This window comes from Marmota flaviventris, chromosome 4 (genome assembly GCF_047511675.1).
Source record: "Marmota flaviventris isolate mMarFla1 chromosome 4, mMarFla1.hap1, whole genome shotgun sequence".
In the NCBI taxonomy this organism is placed as follows: domain Eukaryota; kingdom Metazoa; phylum Chordata; class Mammalia; order Rodentia; family Sciuridae; genus Marmota; species Marmota flaviventris.
In genome coordinates this window covers 62160100-62187236 of record NC_092501.1, presented here as the reverse complement: position 1 = coordinate 62187236, position 27137 = coordinate 62160100, and the positions used below count along the sequence as shown (strand labels likewise).

The following is a 27137-nucleotide window of genomic DNA, read 5'->3' as shown; positions in this document are numbered from 1 at the left end:
ATATTTACTATCAGCCTCTGTACAGGAAGAGCCTGCTGACCTGTTTCCAGATCATGAATGGGATCCACCAACTGGCCCATGGTACACTAGACAATCAAGATTTTTTTTTTAACAACCTTTGCAATTAACTGTGGATTTCATGTTCACAAAGAGCCAGTGGCTTATTCCCACACCACTATACAGGTACTAATTATTTTACTAGATTGTCCTATACTTGTATTATACTTATATACCTACTGAGCACCTACTTAATTATATATTTAAGCAATATGTAATAGGTAAAATATGAGTATGAAAGGAAAAGCTTTATTTTTCCCTAGGAATAAGCTGACAGTTTCATGGCCTTGATATAAGTTTATTAAAAATTTCTGGCTAAATTAGCTATGCGTGAGATAGCTGAATACAGGGGGAAAATTATAAAAGTCTGAAAATATTGTATACTCTAATACTAATTAACCTGAATCTATGCACTTGCACTTTATGCAAGTGGCAATAAATGAACATTTATATATTATAATTAAAAATTTAATGGTTAAGGTTTTTATGTACTTGTTAAGATTTTTGACCTGAACTGCCATTCTGATAATCAGACCAACTGTCTATCCCAAAACTTATAAGTGGGTTTCTACTGGAGGCTAAACACCAGGGAGACTAGGAAGCATCCAAAATCAACCCTGACATTCTTCTTACATGTAAAGGTAGATCTCTGAAGTGGCTCTAATCTGGGCCTCAGGTATTACAGTGTCATGATTTACAGAGAAAAAATAAAATCATCTGTTTTCCTTTTGCACCAGCTGACATATGAATCAACCAAAATAGCTTAACCATGCTTCAAGTTGTGCTTATTCTGGAATCTTTGCACATAAGCCCTTCTTCATGTAGTGTGGAAAACTCTGGACCAAGTCTGGATCTGTTAGGGACTAGAAAGTGTCACAAGGGCAGTTTCTGGCATAATATTTTTATTTAACATAATTATATTAAATAACTGAATGAACAAATATGGAGGGAAGGGATTTTTTTACAAAATTACTTGGGCAGAAACTTTTGTTACTAGAGGTTGTTCATTATTTTAAAATGGTATTGAAAGATAGCATGTATGTGTCTAAAAGTTTTGTTAAAATCCAGGATTTTTTCCTCAATAGCAAATGGTTCCATGTATGGCACATACCTTAGCTTTAGCTTCCACCTGAGCTCCATCTTGTACCAGGTACCGCACAACTTCAGCTTGGCCGGACCGAGCTGCCATATGCAATGCTGTTTCTCCTCTCTGGGAACATGAGCCAAAATAAATTAATTGAAGCTCTGAAGAGGAGTGGCTTGTTTTATTTGGCATAAAGTTTAGGATGACCCTTTTAAAAAATTACTATTTTAAGCACTTTCTTATTGAAAAGCTAGGATATCAAATACATAAAAATTTCATAGGAAACTGATCTATGATGGTAGAGACTTTGGTGTAACCCTAGGAAATCTTGTCACTGACAGTATCAGAAATGTAATCTACAAAATGGCCTTATTAGGGTTGAAAAGGTGAATGCTCAGTGGGGCCAAGTAGAATAGTAAGTCAAGGAAGCAAAACAGGTGGGGAGAACTTAACAAGAGAGTTCTGCACATTCCCTAACGGGGGCAGCTACCACCTTGCAGCTGCAGATTGCTGTTGTAACTCTTCAAGATGCCAACCTGAAGAGTTTTTTTTGACACCTCTGTGTTGTCAAAAAGTTGATTGGCAGTCTGGATATCTGGGTAAACTTCAATTCTTAATTCTTAATGATGATTACAAAATCAGAATTAAAAACAAAATATTGCATGGTGTTATGGTTTAGATGTTAGGTATCTCCCCAAATCTCATATGTGTGACAATGCAAGAAAGTTTAGAGGTGAAATGATTGGGTCATGAGTGCTGTAATCAAATCAGTGCATTAATCCATTAATAGGGATTAACTGGGTGGTAACTGTAGGCAGGTAAGGTGTGGCTGGAAGAAGTGGGCACTGGGGGCTTGCCTTTGGGGTATATATTTTGCACTGACAAGTGGAACACTTTCTCTTCTTCCTTATTGTAATGTCCTGCGCTTCCTTCCTCTTCCACCATGATGGTCTGCCTTACTGAGACCTAGAGCAACAGAGGAAGTCCTCTATGGACTGATACCTCTGAAACTGTGAGCACCCAATAAACTTTTCCTCATAAAATTGCTCTTCAGGTCTTTTTGGTCATAGCAACAAAAAAGCTGACTCAAACATGGGTACCAAAAAACATGCCCCAACCCAGACTAGGCTTATCTTTGGTTCCTTTGCATCCTCTGCTTTATGTGAACAGAAAACTTGGTCCTTAGCATTACCCCAAGGGGCCATTTTCTTTGCCAGTGGACCATCCCTCCCTCACATTTTTCACTAAACAGATTTCATTCAGATTATTTGTTTATTTAATAAAAATGAGATAGAAAACATGTAAAAGTAATCACAATCAAAATTTTATTTGATTTTTCACACAAGTGATGCCTATTAATATTTTGTTTTTATAAATTAAGCTTTGTATAATGGGTCATCTATCTGTATGGAAGGACAGAGGAAGACATATTTCACAGGAAACTTATTACTGGATTATGGGAAAGATATTAAGGATGTTGTTTAGTTTATTACCCTGTGTTCTATTAAGGAAGGAAAACATAACTCACTCGTAACTCCAGATTTAGTAGATTATATTTCAATTGAGAAACTGGTCTGTTTCTATCTGTGGCGGTGCTAGTTGGAAATTCTAGAATATAAATAGCCCTATAGGTAAGGCTGTTCTCAAGGTGAGTAGGCAAGACTTCATGGCTTATCCCTTCTGATCCAGACATTATTTATTTTTATTTCTTTAGTGTTCATGAGTCCAATGAGTATTCTAATAGTTGTGGTCCAGTGTGTTAACACTTTGATAATATCATGTTTGAAATTCTATAAAACAATACTAAATTCCACATGCACATCAAGGGTGGTAAGTTACTGCTCTGATATTTACTCTGAAGTGAATCTCTTGGGTTTGACAGCAATGCTTATTGTGGGAAAACAATGCCACTGGAAAACCTGAAAACTCAGTTCCATAGGTTTTCTGTAAGATGGAGGACATTTAATAGAGATTACTTTGAAGTTATTTGCAATTACTTCTTAATATAAATGATAGTGTCTGAACCACCTCGACAACATTTTATTACTTTTTTTAACCTCACTTTTTATGGTTTCAGTTTTAGAAGAATTTGCCTAATACTTTATTTTTATTTTTTTAATATTTATTTTTAGGTGTAGTTGGACACAATACCTTTATTTATTTATTTATTTTTATGTGGTGCTGAGGATCAAACCCAGGGCCCCATATGTGTTAGGTGAGTGCTCTACTGTTGAGCCACAACCCCAGCCCCAATACTTTATTTTTTAAAACATAACGTACAGTAATAATGTACTTGTAATGTTAATGGACGTAGTCCATAAATTATAACAATTTGTGGCCAACTAGCAATTGACTGCATCTTATCTTCAAAGTAAAGGAAAGCAAAAGTAATTCCCAAATTTTATCTTTTTAAGTGGTCAAATTAAATAGCAATTATTTTGAGCAAATAAAAGCAACCTATGTCAGTTTCTTAAATATTCACAATTGAACCTTCTTTGTTAAAAGAATACTTACCACATTGGTGGTGTTTGGTGAGGCTCCATGATGCATTAATTGTGATACAATATTTACATGTCCCATGAAGGCAGCAACATGGATTGGGGTAAGGCCCGACTAAGTGAAAAGGAAAGAAATGTTGATTTGTTGGTTTATCATTAAAAGAGTTTGACTGTGAGCCTGTCTTCTATCCACCCTCTGATCCATCCCTTGGTCTCAACAAGTTTAATGATCAGATTAGAAGATATCAGGACATTTACCATTATGTCAAAGATTCTCTAAGGCAAATATGTCAACACATAGTACCACTTTGCTAGAGTGAGTTCTGTGGTTATATGATGTCCAGTAAAGAAAGTTTCATACTTTTGATATGGCTCTAAGAAAAGAAAATGAGAGAGAAATACCTTAAAGGATTTTTTCTTTTATTAGTAGCCCTTCTTTATCCACATGAGTATATATATGTTGAGGGGTGCAGAATTACTATGTACACGTAAGAAATTAACTTGTTCCAAATCCTATTCTGGGGTTTAAAGAGAATTCCCATGCACTCAGAATAAACTGAGTATTACGTATCAAAGGGCAGGGTACCTAACACAAAGCCATTCCTCTAATAAATGGGCAAATCAACATTAACAGTTTGTTATTTACTTTGCTAACTCTATAGTATCATAAATTAAGGCAAAATAATTAAGGCAAATATCACAATGGTCACTAAACAAAGTGATTTTTTTATTTGTTTGCTTCAAATCTCCCAGTTATGCATGGGCACCGCCCATCCCTCTAAAAGGAAAAAAAAAAAAAAAAAAAAACCAAAAACCCTATTTGGCATAAAGCAGCATTTATTGATTCCAGAGTATTTTATATCAAATATACCCACAGCTGCTTGAAATAGAGTAGATAAGCAAAAAAGAGGATTAAAATCTCAAGTCAATAATCTTGTTAAACATTACAATTTACTTGTGCTTTTTATATGAAGTGGTTCCACTTTTATTTTTCAGAACTTAATTAAGCTTACATCATGAACATTATAATTTGATTTAAAAAAAATTAAGATGGCTAGAAAAAGCTTACCTGTTTTAAAAAGGAAGATAACGGGATAACTAAATCTCAAGAGAAATTTGAGAGTTGTCAAAAACATGGAAGGAATTCTATGAAGTAGTAGTGAAGTAAAAGCAGAGGAATAATTCTGGCTGCCCAGATTTCAGAGAGTGAGAACTGAAGAAAAGGAGAATTTTGCTACAGTTTGCACCTTTTTCCATCAGCAGGGGGAGTCCTTAGAACTTGTACCAGGCAATGTCTGTGTCTGAACAGCCTTTAGGTTCTTAGGGAGCACGGGGTAGCAACAGAACCTTCTCATCACTGGCCAGCCTCTCTGGACACTTATTCAAAACATCAGTCAATCTTTTATCTGAATCTATTTTGATCTTTAAAAAGGGTTCCCATGCACTGAGAATAAATTTACTATTTTATACTTAAAATAATAGGTTGCCTAACTTGAAGTTATAAATCTGATAAAAGATCAAATTGACATTAGTATTTTAACCATTTAATATTTAAAAATTACTAATGTTACAAATGAAAGGCAAATATTCCATTCACAGGTAAGAACATGAAGCCAAGAAACAATTACTAGACTTTAATCTTCATGTTAAACATCAAGCATTTAATCAAACTACGTGTGGATCAGGCACTGTGGGTATGTGAAGACTGGAATGACTCTCCCTGCCTTCAGAGAGGCTGAAGTTTCTGGGGCCAAAGAGGAGCAGCTGAGTCAAGAGCAAGACAGCTGGATAAGTGCTTTGATAGAAACACGTACAGGATGGGTGACTGTCCCTAGAAGGAGCACCTAGTTCAGACCAGAGGTGAAGGGGAAGTTTCCTGGTGAAGGTGGCCCTGATCTGTGGAGGGTAGGGTTAAGGGTGGTACAAGTCTGGAGGGAAAAAGGCTAGTCTGGGTTTGCCATATTGAAGGCTCAGTCCTGATTCTGATGGGTTGTTTCTGAGTTGGTTTGTATGAAAGAAATCTAGAGCTAGTCCTTCACTACCTTTGGCAACTCTGTGTTTCATGAATTGTGAGCTTTTCAGCAAAGAAAGTAATCCTTGATGTATGAAAGCACACAGATCATGGTTGATCATGGTTAAACATGGTTAAACTTTAGTGCATCTGACATTTTGAGCCAGATTACTGTTTATAGTAGTAGGAGGATATCTCGTAGCTTGCAAAATGTTTAGCAGCATCCCTGGCCTCTGCTCAAGAGCAACAGGAGTACTATCCAGTTGTAACAACTCAGAATACCTCCAGTCATTGCCAAGTGGTTCTTAGGGGACAAAGTCACCTCCACTAGAGAAGCGCTACATTATAAGTTTTCATATGTTGAGCTTTTTGTGATGGTGTCACTCACCTGCAGCGTGCGTTCTGGGTTGTATGTCTAGTCATGGGACACATTTGTTTCTACCCACCCACACTCCTGTCTGCTTCTTCAAAGGCCTGACAGCCCTTTTCCTGAAGAGTTTTGAATGTGGTCTCTGGCAATGACACACAAACAGAACTAGCTGGTCCCTGCAGATGGTACTGGAACTCTGCCTATTCTCTCAGCACCTCAAGAAACCCAGAAATCCCACTCCTCTTACCTCGGTTACAGCTTGGATGGATGCACCATGTTTCAGAAGGAGTTCCATTACTTTAATTCGATTCTTTTTGCAGGCAATATGAAGAGGGGTAAAGCCATTCTGCAAGGGACAAATATGAATCTGTTTGATTACTTTCCATTGAAACTCATTTTAATCTTGTGCAGTGAAATATTACAATACAGTTAAAATGCTGTATGGTAAAGATGTCAAAATAGGCCCAGCACAGTGGCACAGGCCTGTAATCCCAGGGGCTCAGGAGGCTGAGGTAGGAGGATTGTGAGTTCAATTGTGCTAAGCAATTCAGTGAGACTCCGTCTCTAAATAAAATACAAAGTAGGGCTGAGGATGTGGCTCAGTGGTTGAGTGCCCCTGAGTTTAATCCCTGGTACCCCTTCTCCCCAACCCCCCCCCAAAAAAAAAATGTCAAAATAAACAGAAAAACTATGAGGAATTAAACAGGATGTTGATCCTTCTCTGGGAGCACAGGTAGTATAGTGGCCCCTAGAGCTTAAGATGTCCTGATAGTTGTGAAGAGGAAGTAAATGTTGGTCACAATTTCTTGGTAGCTAAGGCAAGATACTCATCACTTTCTTATTATTTTGGCATTCACTCCTCTAAATAATATCCTTTTTCAATCTCACTTCAAACACATCGTAAAAACAGCTTGACTCAAATGTGTATCCTTATAGTTAAACTTCCCCATTTTGCCTGTTTTGACTTCCTGCTGTGTTTTAGTATAACTATAAGGCCAGTTCTAAAATGTTTCCGTTTATTCTCAAGCTTTAAGATTCAAGTAGGTGCTTACTCCAAGGATGTATAAATTTGAAGAGTTCAACATTACTTGAACTATTTGCTTTAATATTGAATCTGATGAAATAATCTGCTTTTTAACAAACTACCTATCAAATTATCCATCCTAATAACTGAGACTGTCTACAAACTTCAGCCATTAATGGAGAACTATCAAATACCAGGTCCATGATAAACACTTAGGTCAAAGTCATTGCAGGTGCCTTCAGGGAGGTTCCTGAGACCATTTCTCTGGTCATAGTCCATGCCAGGATGACTGGTTACAACCTCCATATGTTGTGAAATCTTCAGAGTCATAGGAAAATGAGAATGACAGCCCACACCCTGTTTTAAGACCTTTTTTTTTTTTCTTGTATGGAAAAATGAGTCATGATTGCTAATTTTTTTTCCTCCCTTCTGAGAATTCAGACACATTTGACACACTGAGCAGGTCAATAGTTGTTAAGTGCTACCTGGATAAGCACTTTTAGGATTACAATGGCAATGTAGTCATCCAAGGTCTGGAGAGTTCCTGCTCTTCATTTTTTGCTGCCTTTCTGAATTTCAGCGCTCAGAGAACTCTGGAGACACTATGGATCCATTTAGACAACTGCACAATTTGGAAAGGAGCAGAGTCCTTCCTGAAAGGGTTGACTGGATGTCAGGTTTTACCACAAAATTGATAAATTTTGCATGCTTTCCCTAAAATCGGGTGACTTTTTCCTCTTGCTATGCATGGGTGCTTATTCTAAACTAAATTTAAATAGTTTACTAAGTTGGGACCATTCATCTTTGCAAAGACAACACACACCATCATGTTGAGAAAATCAAAATACAGCCCATTTAAAGGTTAAAAGAGCAAATTATTTTCAGAGTTAAGACTGCAAATTAGACCAACATTTTGATTGTCACAAGAAAGATGAAAACAATAGGCAACATTTTGTTAAGGCCCACATAAAACTTTGGCTCATGAATTTCTATGTAGAGGTGCTTTTAATTTTTTTTTTAATAATTTTGCCTCATGCTTTTAAATCTCAGAAAAAAAATCTCTTAACTCACACAACTATAATTTTACCTATCGTAAGTTGAGGCTGAGTACTTCAGCCTTTTTATAAGTTGTGCAGTTCTTGCGGTTCATTTATATCACGAATCACAATTATGACCTTGAAGAGTTAACAATTTAACTCCATCAGCTTTGTTCACGTCAGAAATAGAAGGCTCTACAAAATTCTAAGAAGGGCATTTGAAAACATTGGCAAAAAGCATACTTGACTTAAAGAACACCATCCATTTTTGTCCCTGAAAGCAATCTCTTCACACGTGAGCTAGCATGTCGCCAGCAAGACAGCTCAGGCTGGGCTCACTGGTGGTTCCACTCACCAGGGCTTTGGCATTGGGGTTAGCTTTCTTATCCAAGAGAACCTTAGCAACTTTGTAATGGCCACAGTGGGCAGCCACGTGTAGGGCAGTCAGGTAGTCATTGGTGACATCATCCACAGGTACATTATGCTGGAGGAGAAGTTGGACGCAGTTTAAATGATCCCCTTGCGTGGCCATGTGCAGTGGAGACAACCCATTCTGGAACACACAAATAAATTCAGGTTTATTGTTTTACCTTTTAAACACAAATGTTCCTAACACAACTATGAACACAAGAAAACTCTAGTTTCTCACATGGAAATACCTTGTTTTTAAAAGGTTTTGATACCATTTTTGAACTCCAGCTACTTTAAAAACTGGTCCTCCCACTTCTCCTATCAATCAAAAATGAATTGTCAAGGATAATTTCTTTTCCTGATTTAGTAGTAGTAAAATTTTTATTAGGGGCCAGAATTCACTGCATTTAAAAATACTTTTAGTTGTAGATGAACACAATATATTTATTATTATTTTTTAATGCAGTGCTGAGAATCAAACTCAGTGCCTCACACATGCTAGCCACAATCCCAGTCCATACTGCATTCTTAATGAACAGGAATTCCTATTTAAGACTAAAAGGAAAAATTAAAGGCAAGAACAGACTGGCAATCACTGGACTGGTATTTACTTTGCCTTATCGTTTATTAATGCTTGATATTGAATATGGCACCGATTCAATTTTTTTTTAAAAAAAGATCTGACTACAACAAAACACTTCACCTTATATCAACACAGAAGAAAACATTTCCCATTTCTATAAATCTGGTGCCCCCATGTGTCTCTACAGGGGAAAGGCAAGGCGCTGGCTCACTAACGCTTGCCTTAGTTTAAATCAAGTGAGTTTAATGACAGTTAATCATGTACAATATGAATGAGTTGAAAATTCATGTAAAGAGATCAAAGAAGACATGAATAGGGTCAAAAGTAAACCAAATCTTTTTATTTTAAAATTTATTTTACAGTAGAATACATTTTGACATACTGTATAGAAATGGAGCATAACTTCTCATCCCTCCGGCAGCATATGCTGCAGAGTCACTCCAATAGTGTAATCATACATGTATATAGGGTGATAATGTCTGATCATTCTATCATCCTTCCCTTCCCCACAACCCTAACCCTCCCTTCACTCCCCTCTACACAAACCAAAGTTCCTTCATTCTTCCCTATCTCCCTGCCTCACTATGGATCAGCATTTGCTTACCAGAGAAAACATTTGGCTTTTGAAAACAAAATACTTTTAACACCCGCCCCCCCCGCCAAAAAAACCCCCAACTTTTAGCATGGGGCTGGAGAATGTAGCACAGTGGCACAGTACATGCTTAGAATATTCTAGGCCTTCGGTTCAATCCCCAATACACACACAGAAATATAAATATATATGTTTGGCAGCAAAGTTGGAGCCTGGGAAATTCCTAGAAAATCTAATTATCAAGAGAAGCTCTATTAATTACTAAACTCTAACAAATTTTTGGTAAAAATGTAACGACAGCAAATTCAGCTCCCCAAAACATTGTCATCAATGAGTTTTGAAAGTAATGATATGTCGAACATGTACAATGAAGCAAATGTTTCTGGTTTCTCTGGGCCAACTTATTTCCTCCTAATTTATCAGTGAATGACATAAAAGGAGTTCAATATATGAAACAATACATAATCCCTTCTTTAGCTACCCTCATGGTATTATTTACTCATTACCACATATTTCAACCATTTATATCTCTTGAAGGCAACAGGTTTAGGACTATATTTTTCCATATTGCTCAGCAGAGAGCTCTGAATATACAAGAAATGCTTAATAAATATTTATGTAAATTTAAAGACTTCATACACTGTCAATCAGCATATTTTTGTTTGAAAAATTCCCCTGAAACATTTTGAACCAAAGTAGAAACTAAGGTGCAACAAAGGGTGGGAACGTTTCCCATTTGAGACACTGCCACCCACAAACATATGTACTAGCTGATTCAGGCCAAAACATTCCTTTGCTTTATGTTTTGATACAGTCCTGGAGGAAAACATGAAATAAACAAAATCTGAGAGAGCAAATGACTTAGTGGAGAAGAGGGAGGCAAGTTGATGATAAAAAGAAACTCTCTAATGATACAAAATAATGATGAATGGGTGGGAAACTTACAGGTCCTTTGGGAAGGACCAAAGGAAAGAAAAGAAATAGGTATATCACATATAGCACCTGAAAATATGGATCTAGGATGATGGAATTAAGCATGACAAAAGTCTGGAAGGACAGGAAAGATTGTCTTAAAGTTCATAATGCATCAAGGACTTAGGAATAAAACCAGAGACCCTGCGTCTGACAGAAGAAAAAGTAGGCCCTAATCTTCATCATGTTGGATTGGGCCCCAACTTCCTTAATAAGACTCCTTTGGTGCAAGAATTAAAATCAAGAAACAATACATGGGATGGACTCAAACTAAAAAGTTTCTTCTTAGCAAAAGAAACAATCTGTGAAGTGAACAGAGAGCCTACATCTTGGGAGCAAATGTTTACCCCTCACACATCAGATAGAGCACTATTATCTAGGGTATGTAAAGAACTCAAAAAGTTAAACACCAAAAAAACAAATAACCCAATCAATAAATGGGCCAAGGATCTGAACAGACATTTCTCAGATGATGATATACAATCAGTCAACAAATGTGTGAAAAAATGTTCATCATTGCTAGCAATTAGAGAAATGCAAATCAAAACCACTCTAAGATTTCATCTCACTCCAGTCAGAATGGCAGTTATAAGAATGGCAATAAGTGTTGGTGTGGATGTGGGGGGAAAAGGTATACTCATACGCTGCTGGTGGGACTGCAAATTGGTACAGCCAATATGGAAAACAGTATGGAGATTTCTTTTAAAATTGGGAATGGAACCACCATTTCACCCAGCTATTCCTCTTCTGGGTCTACACTCAAAGAACTTAAAAACAACATACTACAGGGACCCAGCCACATCAGTGTTTATAGCAGCAGAATTCACAATAGCTAAACTGAGGAACCAACCTAGATGCCCTTCAATAGATGAATGGATAAAAAAAAATGTGGCATATATACACAATAGAATACTACTCAGTGATAAACGAGAATAAAATCATGGCATTTGCAGGTAAATGGATAGAATTAGAGAAGATAATGCTAAGTGAAGTTAGCCAATCCCCAAAAACAAATGCTGAATGTTTTCTCTGATATAAGGAGGCTGACTCATAGTGGGATAGGGAGAGGAATCATGGAAGGAATAGATGAACTCTAGATAGGGCATAGGGATTGGAGGGGATGGGGAGGGGGCATGGGATTAGAAATGATGATGGAATGTGATGATCACTATTATTCAAAGTACATGTAAGAAGACACAAATTGGTGTGAATATACTTTGTATACAACCAGAGATGTGAAAAATTGTGCTCTATATGTGTAATCAGAATTGTAATACATTCTGCTGTCATATATAAATTAAAAAAAAATAAAAATGAAAAACAAATTTAAAAAATACCCCCCCCCCCACACACAAAAAAGAGCTCATAATGCATGCATTCCCTGAATACTCTTCCAACAAATACTTACCAAAGGCCTAATACATGTTGGGTACTTAGGGGCATAGGACTAAACTTGGACAAGTCCCCACTTTCATAATACAGAAGAAAACTACACAGTGAGGAAGTAAACAAACTAAGAGATAATTTCATGACAGTCCAAAAGGACATAAAATCCAGTCAAATAATACTTACTTAGGTAAGTGGTGGGGATAGAAGGAGTAGAAAGTCAAAAAAAGGCCTGAGAAGAAGACATCCCAGTTTGGAGAACATACTGAGATCAAAGAGATCTCTGACAAGTGGAGGGAACTGAAACTAAGCAGTTAATGAGAACAAACTTGGTATATCCTAGGAAGAAAAGAAGGCGGGGTGGTGAGCAAGAAGCGGGGTGAAGCAGGGAGCAAAACAGAATGTGGTGAGGAATTTATCCTCAGTGCGGGAAGTAACTTTTGATTCAACATAGATATATGTTTCCTCTCCCCAAACTCCACCAAAGGGTAGTAAAGTAATTTAGAGGGTATAATCCACAAAGGCAAGCACATGTTTGCATGCTTTTACATTCACACATATATACCAGGAAAGGAGACCATAACAGATTTTTGAATATGAAAGGAGTATTTAACCATTGTAATTCATCTACCAGAAGAGAGAAGGCTGCTATCTGGGTGTTGTAGGGAGACACAATCAGTGGTATGCTGACCAGTGTTCAACAACCTTTAGAAAAAGAAAAGCCCCAGTGTGTACCATTTTCCAATTTCCATGGTGTACAGACTCCCTTCTCTGACCAATTTCATGATGCCAATGTGATTACCAGATGTGGAATCCAGAAGAGGTATGCACAATTGGCCCTTATGGGCTAACACAATCTGGCTCCAGCACATTGCTGGATATAATAAAGACCAGCAGATTTACCTCTCAGCTCCTTAAAAAAAAAAAAAAAAGATATGGAAAAGTATCACCTTAGAAGATGAGAGACTTAGGGCTGAAAGCAGGACTGGTTCAAAGTCTATGTATGGAGCTGTTAGGTTTCCAGACCCTTCCCAACCTAGCAAATCAGGTTGTAACCCCTTTCCACTCAATAGAAGATGATCAGAAAGATTCACACTCAGTCCTCAGGCAGAGCAGAGGGCAATGGTGAAGATTGGTTTGGGGTGAGACCAGATGATTCCAGAAGAGGAAGGACAATATAGTGTTAGGGATATGGTTTCTGGAATCAGATGGTTTGGTTTCAAATTCTTGCTCTGCTACTAGCTGCTATTTCATCTCTTTGGGTTTCACGTTCCTCTTCTATGCAGAGCAACAATATGGGTATCTCACAGAGTTACTGTGAGGACTCAGTGAGCACAGAGCCTGGTGGTTGCTAGTCATGTAAATATTAGTTATCATTATTATGTTTAAATTACACATAAAGAACAAGAAGACTGACAGTTTTTCTTCTACCTCACTCAGAAGACATTCACACAGGTTCACAGGGCAAAAGATTAGAGGATTTATCTCTCAAAAACTGGAATTGCCCCAATGAAAGGACACCTAATCCTGACATTAGAGAACATCTGCATCCCACCACCACCTGATCATCAGCCCTGTGTCCAATCAGAGACCTTCTCAAATACTTGCAGTTGACACTTGTGTTTCAGATACAGACATTTATGGGAATCCTCCAACAGAAAAAAAAGAGTCAAAGCAAATAGGAAAAAAGGAAATTTGAGGAATTAGGGACATATGAGAGGTAGAAAAAATAAATTGTCTTGAATGTTGTCAGAAAGGTAATAGAAAACAATTTATCCATAAAATAAGAATAGAATGCTTTAAGAAAAGAAGCTAACAAGGTTGGTTACAGTGGCATACACCTGTAATCCCAGAGGCTCAGGAGGCTGAGGCAGGAGGATTGCAAGTTCAAAGCCAGCCTCAGTAAGTTATCAAGGCCTAAGCAATTTACTGTCTGAAAATTTAAAAAAAGGCCCAGGAGTATGGTTCAGTGGTAAAGTGATTTTGGGTTCAATACCCAGTATCACCTTCTACCCCCTGAAAATGCTATCAAAGAACAAGGAAATGTTCTTGAAAATTAAAAGCATGGAAGAAAAAATATCAAGGAGATTCCCCACCCCCCACACACAAATCAAGTCAACAATAAGAAAAAGGATGAAACAACTATTTGCTTTTAATTATGCTTGCACTGCTTTGACACAATGAAAATTTACTTTATAGAGAATAAAATTAATCAGAGAATTTATAACCTGGTGACTGACAAAATTTGATGGACAGTTTATATGGCTACTCCAACTGCAAAGGAAAATCTAGATTGCAAAGAAGAGAGGAAATGGAGATTAGTAGGATGCTCTTATGATGGTTCAGTGAGAGAGAATGTAGCCAGGAAGAGGAAGTGGATTGGAGAAAAGTAGATATGACTATGTCAAAGAAAAAGAACCCACAGAATGGTTAAGGTCAGAAGCACTCAAAAGGCCAAGATATTGCTGGGTGTGGTGGTGCAAGCCTTTAATCCTAGGGACTCAGGAGGCTAAGGCAGGGGGAATCACAAGTACAAGGCCAGCCTGGGTAACTTAGTGAGTCTCTGTCTCAAAATAAAAAAATAAAAAAGGATAGGAATATAGTTCAATGATAGAATGTGCCAAGGGTCAATCCATATTACTGAAAAAAAAAGTCAAATTATAAAAGAAGAAGACTGGGTGTATTTGAAGCCCAGGTTCAATTCCAAATACTCGTGGCAGGGGTTGGTGGGGAGAGGGAAGGAAGCCTAGGTATCATCATATACAATGAAAAATTTGTGGCTGCTTCATTCTATTGAATAATACCCCCGATTATTTACCAATCTCAATCCTTCATTTAAGTAAGTGATAGAATTCTTCAGACCACCTTGACAGATGTTTAGTCTTCTTAGAATTGTTGAGGAAACATGACCAGAGTGCAAAGGGGAATCACATGTGATTGTGTTGCTTTGATACTGTTTAGAAATTAAGGATCTTGTCTCTTTCTAATTAATGATTTTGTCATGCTGGGATCAAACTCTGGATTTCGTGCATGCCAGGCAAGCATGCTACCACTGAGCTATATCCCTGACCCAGAAATTTAGGAGTTTTATAAAGCTTAATATAGCTTCCCCAAACCACTGGTTTAATTATCTAAAATAGTAGTGACTATCAGGTAGTTTGTGTATCTCAATAATCATTTATATATATTCTTTTCCTACCTAATACGGTATAAAGTTTTACCATCAGGAAAACCTATAAGACATTTAGTAAAACATTAATTTTTTTTCAGGCAATCTTGTGTTCCTTTTAGATTCTTCAACTTTCCCAAAGGCCCACTCAATGTACTGTTTCTCAAATTTCCCATCTATATCTGCTAAATGATATTCTTATCTTCTTGTCAGCTATGCACTCTAAAGAAATAAACTGAGGGGCTGGAGCCAGCATCTAGACTTGGGAAAGTGTAGATCTTTGTAGTCTATCTTAACCCATCAAGCAATCATTTCGGAACTATGAAAATTTCATAGAGTGAAATCAAGTAGTAAGCATTTCTGAAAAAACAAAAACAACACACACAAAACAACTTCATAGACTAGTGCATTCCACATAAGGGTTTCATAAACCCACGCTTATTTTGAACTTCTCCAGAGATACGATGAACATTGCTACTCTCATTGTTAAATTGAACCCATTTTTTTTCCCTATGAGATTCAAAAGTCTTGATTAAATAATCAGCAAAGGAATTCAAAGCTAAATACAGTTTAACGTTCAGAAACCTGGAAAGATCTTACCTTGGTCTTGGAAAGAATGGGGGCAGCTCGATCAAGCAGCATTTCCACCACCTGCTCATGGCCGCTTCTTGCCCCACAGTGCAGTGGTGTCAGACCATCCTGTTGAACAGAGGCAACACCTTCATGAGATTTGGTAGTAAATTCTATAAATGCAGTATATTTCTTAAGACTCAGCATGGTGTCTAATATGCTGTGGACATTTACTCCACATATCTCATAAAATACTTTCACATTTTTAAGTTGAGAAATAGTTTTTTGTAAGTTCAAGTAATTGTAAAGCATATAATTTCTCACCATTTAGAAGACTGACATTTAAATATATAACTATTTCCCTACTCTTTTAAACATACAATAAAATCTAAATACTGAGAGTAACTTGATGCCTCTATTTCAAAAACACATGAATAAACTTTTAAAATAGAAATTTGTAAAAGGAAACTCATGCTGGCCCTTTTTCTTCTTGCATTTCTATTTCTAACCATTTCCCCAATATAATTTTTCTTAATATTTTTTAGTTGTCAATGGATCTTTTACTTTTATTTATTTATTTATATGTGGTGTTGAGGATTGAACCCACAGCCTCACACATGCCAAGCAAGCGCTTTATCACTGAGCTACAACTCCAGCCCAATATAATTTTATCTTAATATAATTTTATCCTTGAGTGTTTATTGATTACCACATAATGTTTCTCTACCATGAAAGTATACACATTTAAATTTAAAAATAATTTAAAGATTTCTTGAGATCATAAGTCTCTAAGTATTAAATCTAAATCTGATTAAAATTATCATACAATTATTCAAAATATTGATCAAAATATACAAAATACTTCATTGGTATCCCTTTTAATTTCATGAGATCCACCATTTTTCCCCTCTCTCTCAAGCTTCCTCAGATGAGAGAAAATATTCCACCCTTGACCGAGTCTGGCAAGGGGATGAAGAGGAGCTGAGGGAGTCATGGGGAAGCAGTGGGAAATGATGTCTACCAAATGATTCTGTGTCTATGTACAAATAAATCACAATAAATCCCCCTTATATGTAATGTAGTTCTCCACATGACACCAATATTTTGATATCTCCTTCTTGCTCCTTCCCTCTCAGAGGTTTTTGCACTGTTGGGTATGTGGCTGAGAGTTAGCGTGGCCTCCTTGGGTTCTAGGGGAGGACTATGTGCTAAGGAAAGGTGGGGAAGGAGACTCAGCATAGAGTTGAAGAAGTGAGGAGTTATTCACTTTAAGTGGCTCCAAACCCTTTGGTGGGTTTCCATACCCACCTGGCTTGTGTTCCCCAAACTGAAGATTACTTAATACCTACTCTACGAATAATCACATTTAAAAATACATAAAAATTTAGCTCGGTACATTCAAATTACTTTACAGATTGGGTGAGTAGATACGGAAAAATAAGCCTAATTATTCCAATTTATAAGCAAGCAGGTACAACCCTATTTCTAAACTACTAACCAAATCTCCAAATTATTAACATTCTCTAAAAGATGAAATTTGAATTGCAAATAGTGGATGTCCTGATTTGAACATTCTTTGAACCCATTCAACTATTCTGCCTTTTATGTTCACTTAAAATAAACCAAAGTAAAGCAGCCTTTCATGTAGAAAAAGTGTTTTGCTAATAAAATAAAACATAGGAACATATTAAAAAATCATGAATTCCAAAGTCTTCCTAGTAATATAAAACCTGAAAACATCTGAAGGAGAAAATACAATTATTGCCTCTTCCTTCCACCTCACAGAAACATCGCACAGAGACTGAGGTACAAGGATTGTCTTTTATGAACTAAAAGATCAGAATTGTTTCTTTCATTTTCTCTTAAGTAGAGTCTAAGAAATAAGAGATGACAGAATATGTGTAGACATTTTTTTTAAGTGTGACCACACAAAAATAGTTAGTTATTTGAGCTCACTTCCTTCATCCTTGAAAATTAGCTTCCTCAAAGCAAAATGCGACACACTAAATAAAATGTTTGGCCATCTAAGAGCAAAATCTATCTCAACTATCAACTCCTTAATCCTTTGGAAGTATACTATCCCTCCTTATAGACATATACTTTTTTGCTGATTTCATCTTTAAAAAAAAGTTCTCTGGAACCAATCTATATGCCCTTCAATAGATGAATAGATTTAAAAAAAACTCTGTGGTATATATGCACAATGGAATATTACTCAACATTAAAAGAGAATAAAATTATGGCATTTGCAGGTAAATGGATGGAGTTAGAGAATACCATGCTAAGTGAAGTAAGCCAATCCCCAAAACCAAAGACCAAATGTTCTCTCTGATAAATGGATGCTGATCCATAATGGTGGGGGGTGGGGTGGTGGTGGGGAAATGAAAGAACTGTGATTGGGGAAAGGGGAGAGAGAAGTGAAGAGGGGGAATGGGAGCAGGAAATATGGTGGAATGAGATGGACATGTATGACTAGGTACAGGTATGCACATATGGAGTGATGCTTTATCGTGTACAACCAGAGAAATGAAAAGTTGTGCTGCAATTGTTTACAATGAATCAAAATGCATTCTGCTGTCATAGATATCTAATTAGAATAAATGAATTAAAAAAAAAGTTCTGATCTTGAAAATTTCAAACATATTTTAGACTAAAGTAAACCAACTGTCACCTCATGGTCAACATGATTCATCCTGATCTTTTTTTTCCTTTCTTATATTATTTCAAAGCAAATTCAAGACATCATATCATTTTTTTCCTCCCAATTATCCCTATAAGAAAGGTATAATCTTCATTTAAAAATGATGACTCTAAGGTTCAAAGAGATAAAATTACTCATCCAAGGCTAACTGCAGAACTAGACTAGAGCTACTACTAACTAGGCAAGACAAGCAAGGGAGGTCTTAAGAGGATGATGAAGACAAAACCCTTAAACTCAAGGGGTTCAGCCACCCTTAGTCTTCCTTTAGCGTATTCTGCAGCTGCAGCCTCTGATCTCCAGTTCATTATAAACAAGGAAAATCTAAAGACTCACTGGGGAAAAGTGACATTTTTCATCAGTAGAAGAGCTGAGAAGAGCTATTGTTCTAGCTACTGTTCCCTTTAATCACCTTGCTTCAGTGAGAAGCCAGTTAGCTCCCCAAGGTCAAAGTCATCAGCTCTAGCTGAACTGCCAAGAACTATCTTGAGCACAGGTCTTTCAATGATAATCTTCCTGCAATATTTTTAACACTTTCTCCTTTGGATCATCTACAGATTTAATTTGGCACTTTTTGAAAGTGTATGACACTTCAAACAGCCAAAATCTCAGCAGCAGAGATGCCTCATCAGAAAGCTATAAAAGATGTCACATCTGCCCAGCTGCACAGGTAGGGGTGGCCTAGCTGCTGGGACATTGAAAAGTCAGGGGGAAACCAGTGCCTGGAGTTAAAGTTTAATGAGCATTACGGTTTTTATAATCATGAAGACAGAGACAAGAACCAGCCGACTCACAGTGAGACTGAAAATTATCTGTCATTGAATGAATTGAAATTGCAGTAAAAAAAAAAAAAAAAGACAAGGAAGGATAGTAGGATTGACTTTATATCTCTATTTTGGTTAAAAAAAAAAAAAAAAGCAAAACTTGAACCAATCTCATTGGCTTTGAAATTGGCCTAGCTCATCCTTTGCTTTCCTACAGCATGGTTCTGATATGGCACCCTCAGTTGAAAAAAATCTTCAGCAACTGTCGTTCACCCCTCAGGCAAGTCTAAATCCTTGAGGTTAGCATTCCAGGACTTCTAAAATCGTTTCCTGCTTCACTTGGTTCAACTTGCCCTTTCCCCATCTGAAATCACTTCTCCATCAAACACTTTGCAGCTTCTGCAAGAATCTCACTTTCTTGTTCCTCAGCCTTCCCACAACGCTTTATGTACCTCAAGGTCCTCCCCACTTTCTTTAAAATCCAAGGCCTTTTTGTCATACATGATAGCATTTCTTTGAAGCCTTTCCCCAAGACAAATGTAACTTTTCTACCTTCAAGATTTCTGTTATTTTCTGTATCTATGTTGGGCAACTTACAACTTTTTAAACTGGTGTTTTATGACTTGTGGCCCCTTGAACTAACTGTAGTCAGGCTCCTCTGATATTTCTTGTTAACTAGGCCCTGACTTTAGAGCGTCTATGTGTTAGTCTCTGCTTAGACCAGATTTAGCAAGAATGTTGCTGGGTTAATTTAAAGAAAATCCCCCATCCTTGACATCTGATGGAATTTCTTTTTCCCACACTCAATATCTTATCACCTTGGCCTGCTTCTGCAATAATCCTGTCAAGTAGGTTTGGCCAAAATCTCTCTGACCCCTGATGTTTCCTCCTAGTAATTTCCCTCACCCTAACTCTTACCTTGCTCCTTAGCTCTAAATTCCCACCTTTCCCTGTTGCATTCAGAATTGAGCCAGATGTCTCTTTCTACTCCAGAGCCCTGTTAAAGAAACCACCCTTGAATAAAGTCTGCCTTACCATTCTTTGACAAGTGTCATGAATAATTTTTTTAAAACAGTGGTCTATCCCTGAGGACCAGGTTAACAATTTTAAGGATAATTGAATATTGCAGAGGAGGTAACTCTGTAACACATCTATGAAAATTGCTTAATAAAAATTACTAAGTGAATGAAGAGAGTGAATGAATCATTTTCTGGCTCGTCTGTAAAAAATGTTTCCTAGTTAGTTGGTTGAAAATTTGTTTCTTTGTTATCCTTTTTAAGATTAGACTTATTTTGTCTACTTCAGAAGTGCTATTAAAGTATCTTTCCAAAAAATAAAAATTTTAACATCAGTGACTTGCAAATTGGAATGAGATGTAAGAATGTGACTCAGTCTCTTAGCTCTCAGATTTGCTTGAAATAAGCTTTTCCGTTTTCCTAAATCAGAATACTATAAGCTTAATAAAAGAGATATTGTGGATATTATGTTTGGCAACACAGCAGTGAACTGGTATACCCTTTCTCTAAAATTAGAAGAATGTTTTCTTCAAAACAAAACAGGGACTTTTTGTTGTTGTTGTTTGATACTGGAGATTGAACCCAGGGACACACTGCACTGAGCTACATCCTTGGCCCTTTTTGTTTTTTTTTTTTTTTATCTTGAGACAGCATTTCACTAAGTTGCTGAGGTTGGCCTCAAACTTGCAATCCTGCCTCTGCCTCCTGAGTTGCTGGGTTTACGGAGTGCGCCACTGTGCCTGGCTAAAATAAGGATTCTTAATTACTTCCAACCCACAGAAATTTAGAATTAATGCACAATGTCATTTAGAATGGGTTCTGGACCAAAAAGCAGCTCTTTAACTGCATACAACAGCATCAACTTCCAGTTGAAAGATGCTTGTCAAGGCAATTCATGGGGGACTGAGGGAGGCTGCTTCAAGAACACAACATATGCAGCAGTTGGACCGGAGAGAAGGAGAGAGGGATGCCGAGTTGCCATAGTAACATTACAGGAGGGAATTGAAATTGCATGGGGTTAGTAATTTTTTTTTCAATTCTCTTGATTTTTTAAGGCACTAATATAATGAACGAATTTCCCTTGGGCAGAATTCTGAGGCAGGCAAACTGGCTGGTCCAGATCTCATATCTCATTTCAGTGACAGTAATTTTATTAGTAAGGTGGGAACTGCACTTTACTGGCTGAACAGAATACTCTCTTGTGTTAGCCTAAGAGCAAAACCTTGCCCGTATGAAGGCCAAGAAGACTTTCTTTCAAGTTTAATTTTTCTGAAAAGCAGGAAGCAGGACATTGAGGCATCACAGCTGAGAATATGAAGCCAGTGTATCGTATTTTGATTTGTATCTTATAGATCCCTCCCATGTCATCGTCTTAGGCAAAAAACTCACTTTAGAGAAGGGAAATGAATTTAAGCAAGGAGAATTCTGTGAATATATTGTGGATGTAAAAAGTTAATATAATCTTTAACTGAAAACAGTGAAAGAAAACAGACAGTACTCAGGAGAAAAGAGGTATAATGACTTCCAAATATTAACTAAAGGGCCCTACATACAGTCTTTTAGCAAAGCTATTCATGTTGTATTTATACCAAGAGTTCTGACTATATCCTTACTTTGTTAGGCAGTTATAGAGTTAACCTAAGAGGAGGTGCAATAACATTTTTGAATGTTCTCTGTTACAGGCACTTTGTATTTGGAATCTTATTTAATACTGACAACAACTCCATGAGAAAAGCATCAGTAGTTCTATTTATAGATGACAAAGCTGCTCCAGGGGATTCATGTACCTATCCAAGGTCACATGGCAAGTAAGTGGTTGGAATTAGAATTTACGCTCAGGCTCACCTCTGTCTGAAGGATTGGATTTCTTCTACTATGCCAAGCAACCTCTAAAAATACAAGCATTCGATATTCTTTTAAGATCAATAATTCATTTCTGCCATTTGTACATAGGGGAGAGAAACACCTCTTTCTAATTCTCTTCCTTAGTCTATTGCTGCACATTCTGTACCTTTAGAATTAAACTAAAAGGAAGAAAAATTCTCCTGTCTTCTCTCTGCTTAGAAAATGACAATTTTCTTTCTGAACTAGAAGATGCCCTATGCTATTTGTTTTGTATTTTTTCACCCTCTTTTTTTGTCTCTCTTGTCTTCCTTTGGGCTGAATATTTAATATTGTGATCATTGAATCATTATATATAACATCTGTTAACTTCTCCTTTGACTTTAGCTTTATTTTCTTGGTAGTGATTGCCCTAGGGGTTACAGTCCATATTCTTAATTTATCATAATCTGAATATTATATATATTATATAATATCATATTAAGTTCTTAAAATGGCTCTGGTATAGGCACCATATTGAGTCTCTGCCTGGGCTGGGAATTAATGCAAAAGAAATGAAAATGACAAGAGACCATGTGTTGCAAAGCATCTTCCTTCAACATGTACCAAGCACTCATGCTAACTTTGAAGATAGTAAGAGTTTGAAGAGAAATAGCAGGCCATCCTTAGAAAGCACTGTAGCCTATTAAGACACAAAGCCATTAAGATCTTGTTGAAAAAATAAACAAATGTTATAATCATTTTAAAATTAGAATGCTGCACATTGAACCAACTAAAGACTGCCTTGACATGTGTTTCTATCTCTGCACGCTTCCCACCATTGTTATAGATGTACTGTACATACTCAAGTTGGCTATCAACATGAGTGTTAGTTAACATGCCAGTTGATACTAGTCAGCACTATGGGACTGGGAAAATCAGAAAAGCTTTCTAGAATTGAGCTAAATAGAGACATGAAATCACTGATGTATCAGATCCTAACTAAGCTGTAAGGGAAGATTCATGTTTAATCATCTTGAATTTCATGAGAAACAATTACTTTTGCAGTGTTGGGGATTTAACCCAGGGCCTCTTGCATTCTAAGCAGGAGCTGAGCAACTGAGCTGCAGCCCTAGACCTAATTATTCTTTGAGTTACAATATCCAGCACCGAGATGCTTGTGAGATCATTGGAACAACTCCCTCTCTGCATGGGAAGGAAAGGAACTTTCCTTAGGCCACAACTGTACCACTTGCCAGTCACACTTAAGATTTAGGAGATTAGGGGCTGGGATGTAGCTCAGTGGTAGGGCACTGCGGCATGAAGCCCTGGGTTTAATCCCTTGCAACACACAGGAAGACTGCAGAGATTAGGCACTAGGGTAATATAAAATTCATGCTCATTCTGCTTTTCTAGCTGGTAAGATCTTGCTGAGGTCCTACCTAAATTACCCTGATACAATTCAAGTTTACTTCCTGGAATAAAAAATGCTTTAAGAGCTGTCTTTTAAACTGAATCCCTTATTAGGTGATCAGCCCATGTAGAAACAGAGCCCTAAAGAAGAGGTCATTGCCAGCACTAGACTCCAAGGTCAAGTCAAGAGATGTTTGTGTCTAAACATGGGGACTGGTATACACCAGTTCAGATTTGTTGAATGCAACAAGATAGCCACAATAGGAAGTACTTGGTAGGCACTGGATGAATGGAGAACACTACTTTCTCCAAAGCTACTACTAGATTGGGTAGTTAAAACTTGTATTTATGAAAATTCAACTTCTTGTTTTTTGGCCTGACCCCTTGGCTTTCTGACATTTTAGCTCCCTCCCTCCCAATCAGTACTTTGTCATTTCAGCAAGAGAGAAGCGAAGCTCTGATGAGGAGAACACAGAATAGCTCACATATTTTGGGCAGACACTACGCTTTCTTCCATTGAGTCTGCCAGGAATTCAGTCTGCACACAACTGACACCCTTCCCTCAGCCCACCCCACATAGGACAATACCAAAAGAATGACAGGCTTTTCTGTTCCCTGGTTCCCTAAGACTTTCCTTCGCATCCCCATGTCACTGTTTAACACTGAAGAAAAGTAAATCCAAGTCAAAACTAGATGGGAAGGTAAAAGGAGTCTATGTCATTGCTGAAAATAACATAGCACTTCAGGGAGGCAGCACCACGTAGAAACCAAGTGGCATAGAAAATTGTGCCTATATACATTATTTCCTATAGCTGATATTTTTATCCCTAATTTTTATGCTTATTCCCAGGCCCTCCCCTATATGCACTTTGTACATACCCTTTCCCCTCCCACTTTATTAAATACAGCATGTACATGTTTGGTCAATGATGCAAAGTGACAAGTAATTTTGCTATTCTGATGATTGATGACTGCATATAGAGGGGAAAAATAAGGTAATTTCCAATCCACAAACCAGCTAAAATCCCAGCTGGATATACAGGCATCTCTTTAAGTTTCTCTTTTCTGCTTGTCTCTTTCTTCCCTCATTTCCCTTCAGAATGATCCCCCTCCCATTTATAAATGCACCTCCATGCAGTAATCAAATGGTAAAAGCAATGCAACTCCACCTTTTAATCCTTACAAGCCCTTTAAATAGCCTGTGCCTTGACTCCTGCCATTTATACAATGGTTCTAGCATTCTTTATATACTGATGATTCCTTCTTATTGAAATATGTAAAAGGCAGTTCAATAAGATCTCTATTCAATTTACCTCCTACTGAGGTAATGCTTTAGGAGTCAACCCCAACCTTTCTTCACTCTTCCTCTCTAGAAAGCTTGTAGCTCCCCTCCCCCCAACTTCCCATTTACTCATCAGTACCTACACAAAACAGGAAGCACTGTTTATTTTATACACACACACACACACACACACACACACACACACACATATATTGTACTAGGGATCGAACCCAGGGCTTCTTGCATGACAGGCAGACGCTGTACCACTGAACCACATCCCCAGCCCAGAAAGCTTGTATCTTGTAAGGTACGTGCATGGTTTTCAGGTTCAATAGGCATCAGGAAAAAGAAGTTTGGATCTCCTGCTTTCTACCTATGGCTGGGCTGGACTAGGGACAGAGTACAGAAGAGAAACTAGCCCATTAGCTTCATGAAGACAGGAAAAGTGTTGTCTTCCTCTTTCACCAGCTATGTCTGGTCTACAGTAGACACTATAGTCATTTACTGGTTGGATGAATAAATGCAATGAATGATAAATGAAGTAGTAAATCCAAGCACTACAGGAATCAAACTGAGGTTGCCAGGCTAGTTTTAGAAACACGGAGATCAGGATTCTTGGAAGGGGGAAGCACAGGATTAGAGCAGCTACAATTACAAGGTGGGGAAACCATCCCAAAACCTTAAATAAGTGGATGCGTATGGTGAGGCCACCTTTCTATTAGACTGGCTCTTGCTCAGATCTTGTAAGAAACACTTGAAGTGTGGAAAAAGAAAACCCCTTTGCTAGAGTTTCAGTACTAATTGGAGCTCTGAGACAACCAAGGAGTAATGACTGGGATTTATTTCTGGCCTGCTTTATAATAGAACAGTTTACAAACTTGACCTTGATTGCTGCAGCAATCTTTCAAAATGCTATTAATTTTATTCGTCTTCAGATAGAGAAATTAAAAGTAGAAAGTTTAAATAGCCTACCTAATTCAACTGGCCAAGCTCATAATCTGATTTCAAACCAGATTTTCAGTTCTTTACCATAACCCTGGTGCCTCAGACAAAATAAACAACATACTTCACATACATAACATACATGAGGCCTTGGGTTCAATCCCCAGTAATTCAAAACAAGCAAACAATAACAAATCTCCCCCAAACACAAGAAAAACCCCTAAACCAAGCAAACCACAACAAAACCTACACAATATACCATAAACGTCAAGTTATGCATATTTATGGGAAAAGTTTAATTGTGTGAAAACATATTTGATATAAAATTTAGCACAACTTTTTTTGGGGGGGGTTACTGAGTACTAAACCTATAGGTGCTCTGCCACTGTAGTAAATCCCCGGCCCCATTATTTTTTTTCCCCACTAAGTTGCAGAAGCTGACCTCAAACTTGCCATCCCCCTGTCTTACCATCCCAAATCTCTGGCACTACAAGTGTGCACCACCATGCCTAGCACTCTTAGCCATTTTTAACTGTATATTTCAGTAGTGTTAATTATATTTATTTTGTTGCCTGATAGGTCACTAGAACATTTTTTTTCAATCTTGCTTTTTAATCTGAAATTCCATACCCATTAAACAAGTCCTTATTTCCCCCTTCCCCATCCTCTGGAAAGCACTCTTCTATTTTCTATTTCCATGATTTTTTTCTTCCTCTGGTGCTGAGGATGGAACCTAGAGCTTCGTGCATGCTAAGCATACACTCTAACACTGTGCTGTATCCCTGGCCCATTTCCATGATTTTGACAGTTTAGATATCTCAATTAAGTGGCATCGTACAGTATTTTGCCTTTTATGACCAATTTATTTAACTTAGCATAATGTCCTCAAGATTAATCCACGTTTTAGCATGTAACAAGATTTCTATCTTTAAGGCTGAATAATATTCCATTATATATAAATACTGCATTTTAAAATTCATTCATCTATTAATGGACATTTGGGCTGCTGGCATCTCTTAACCACTGTGGACAATGATGTAATGAACACAACTAGAAAAATTTCTTGGAGACCCTGCTTTCAATTATTTTGGGTATATATCCAGAGGTGGGACTGCGGGGTCACATGATAGTTCTATTTTTAATTTTCTGAAGAATATCCATACAATTCCCTATTGTGGCCACACCATTTTATATTCCCTCAAACAACAGAGAAGATGGATTTTTCAATAGAAAAACTATCAGTTTTAACTTCAAACTAATCAAATAGTTCAGCTTGCCATGTCATATAATTCTTGAAAATTTAACTCAGTGAAAACTCTAGACCTTAGAGCCTATTCCTGTAATTAAAGACAAACACTAGTTAAACATAATTAATGATTTATAAAGACAGACATCCACCCTATTTTAAGAAGAATAAATGTGGTTGGCATTTTCCAA

General features: G+C 37.3%; 1 protein-coding gene across 3 annotated transcripts in view; it reads right to left on the bottom strand.

The window, feature by feature from the left end:
• The window catches only part of Ank3 (ankyrin 3), a 321653-nt gene that overhangs the window by 150126 nt on the left and 144390 nt on the right, over positions 1–27137 (bottom strand). For all 3 annotated transcript variants that reach the window (XM_027931178.2, XM_071611239.1, XM_071611240.1), the window contains exons 9-13: positions 15795–15893; positions 8437–8634; positions 6268–6366; positions 3656–3754; positions 1169–1267 (exon numbers count right to left, since the gene is read on the bottom strand). In XM_027931178.2, the coding sequence (XP_027786979.1) occupies positions 1169–1267; positions 3656–3754; positions 6268–6366; positions 8437–8634; positions 15795–15893 (594 nt within the window). The remainder of the gene's footprint in view (positions 1–1168; positions 1268–3655; positions 3755–6267; positions 6367–8436; positions 8635–15794; positions 15894–27137) is intronic.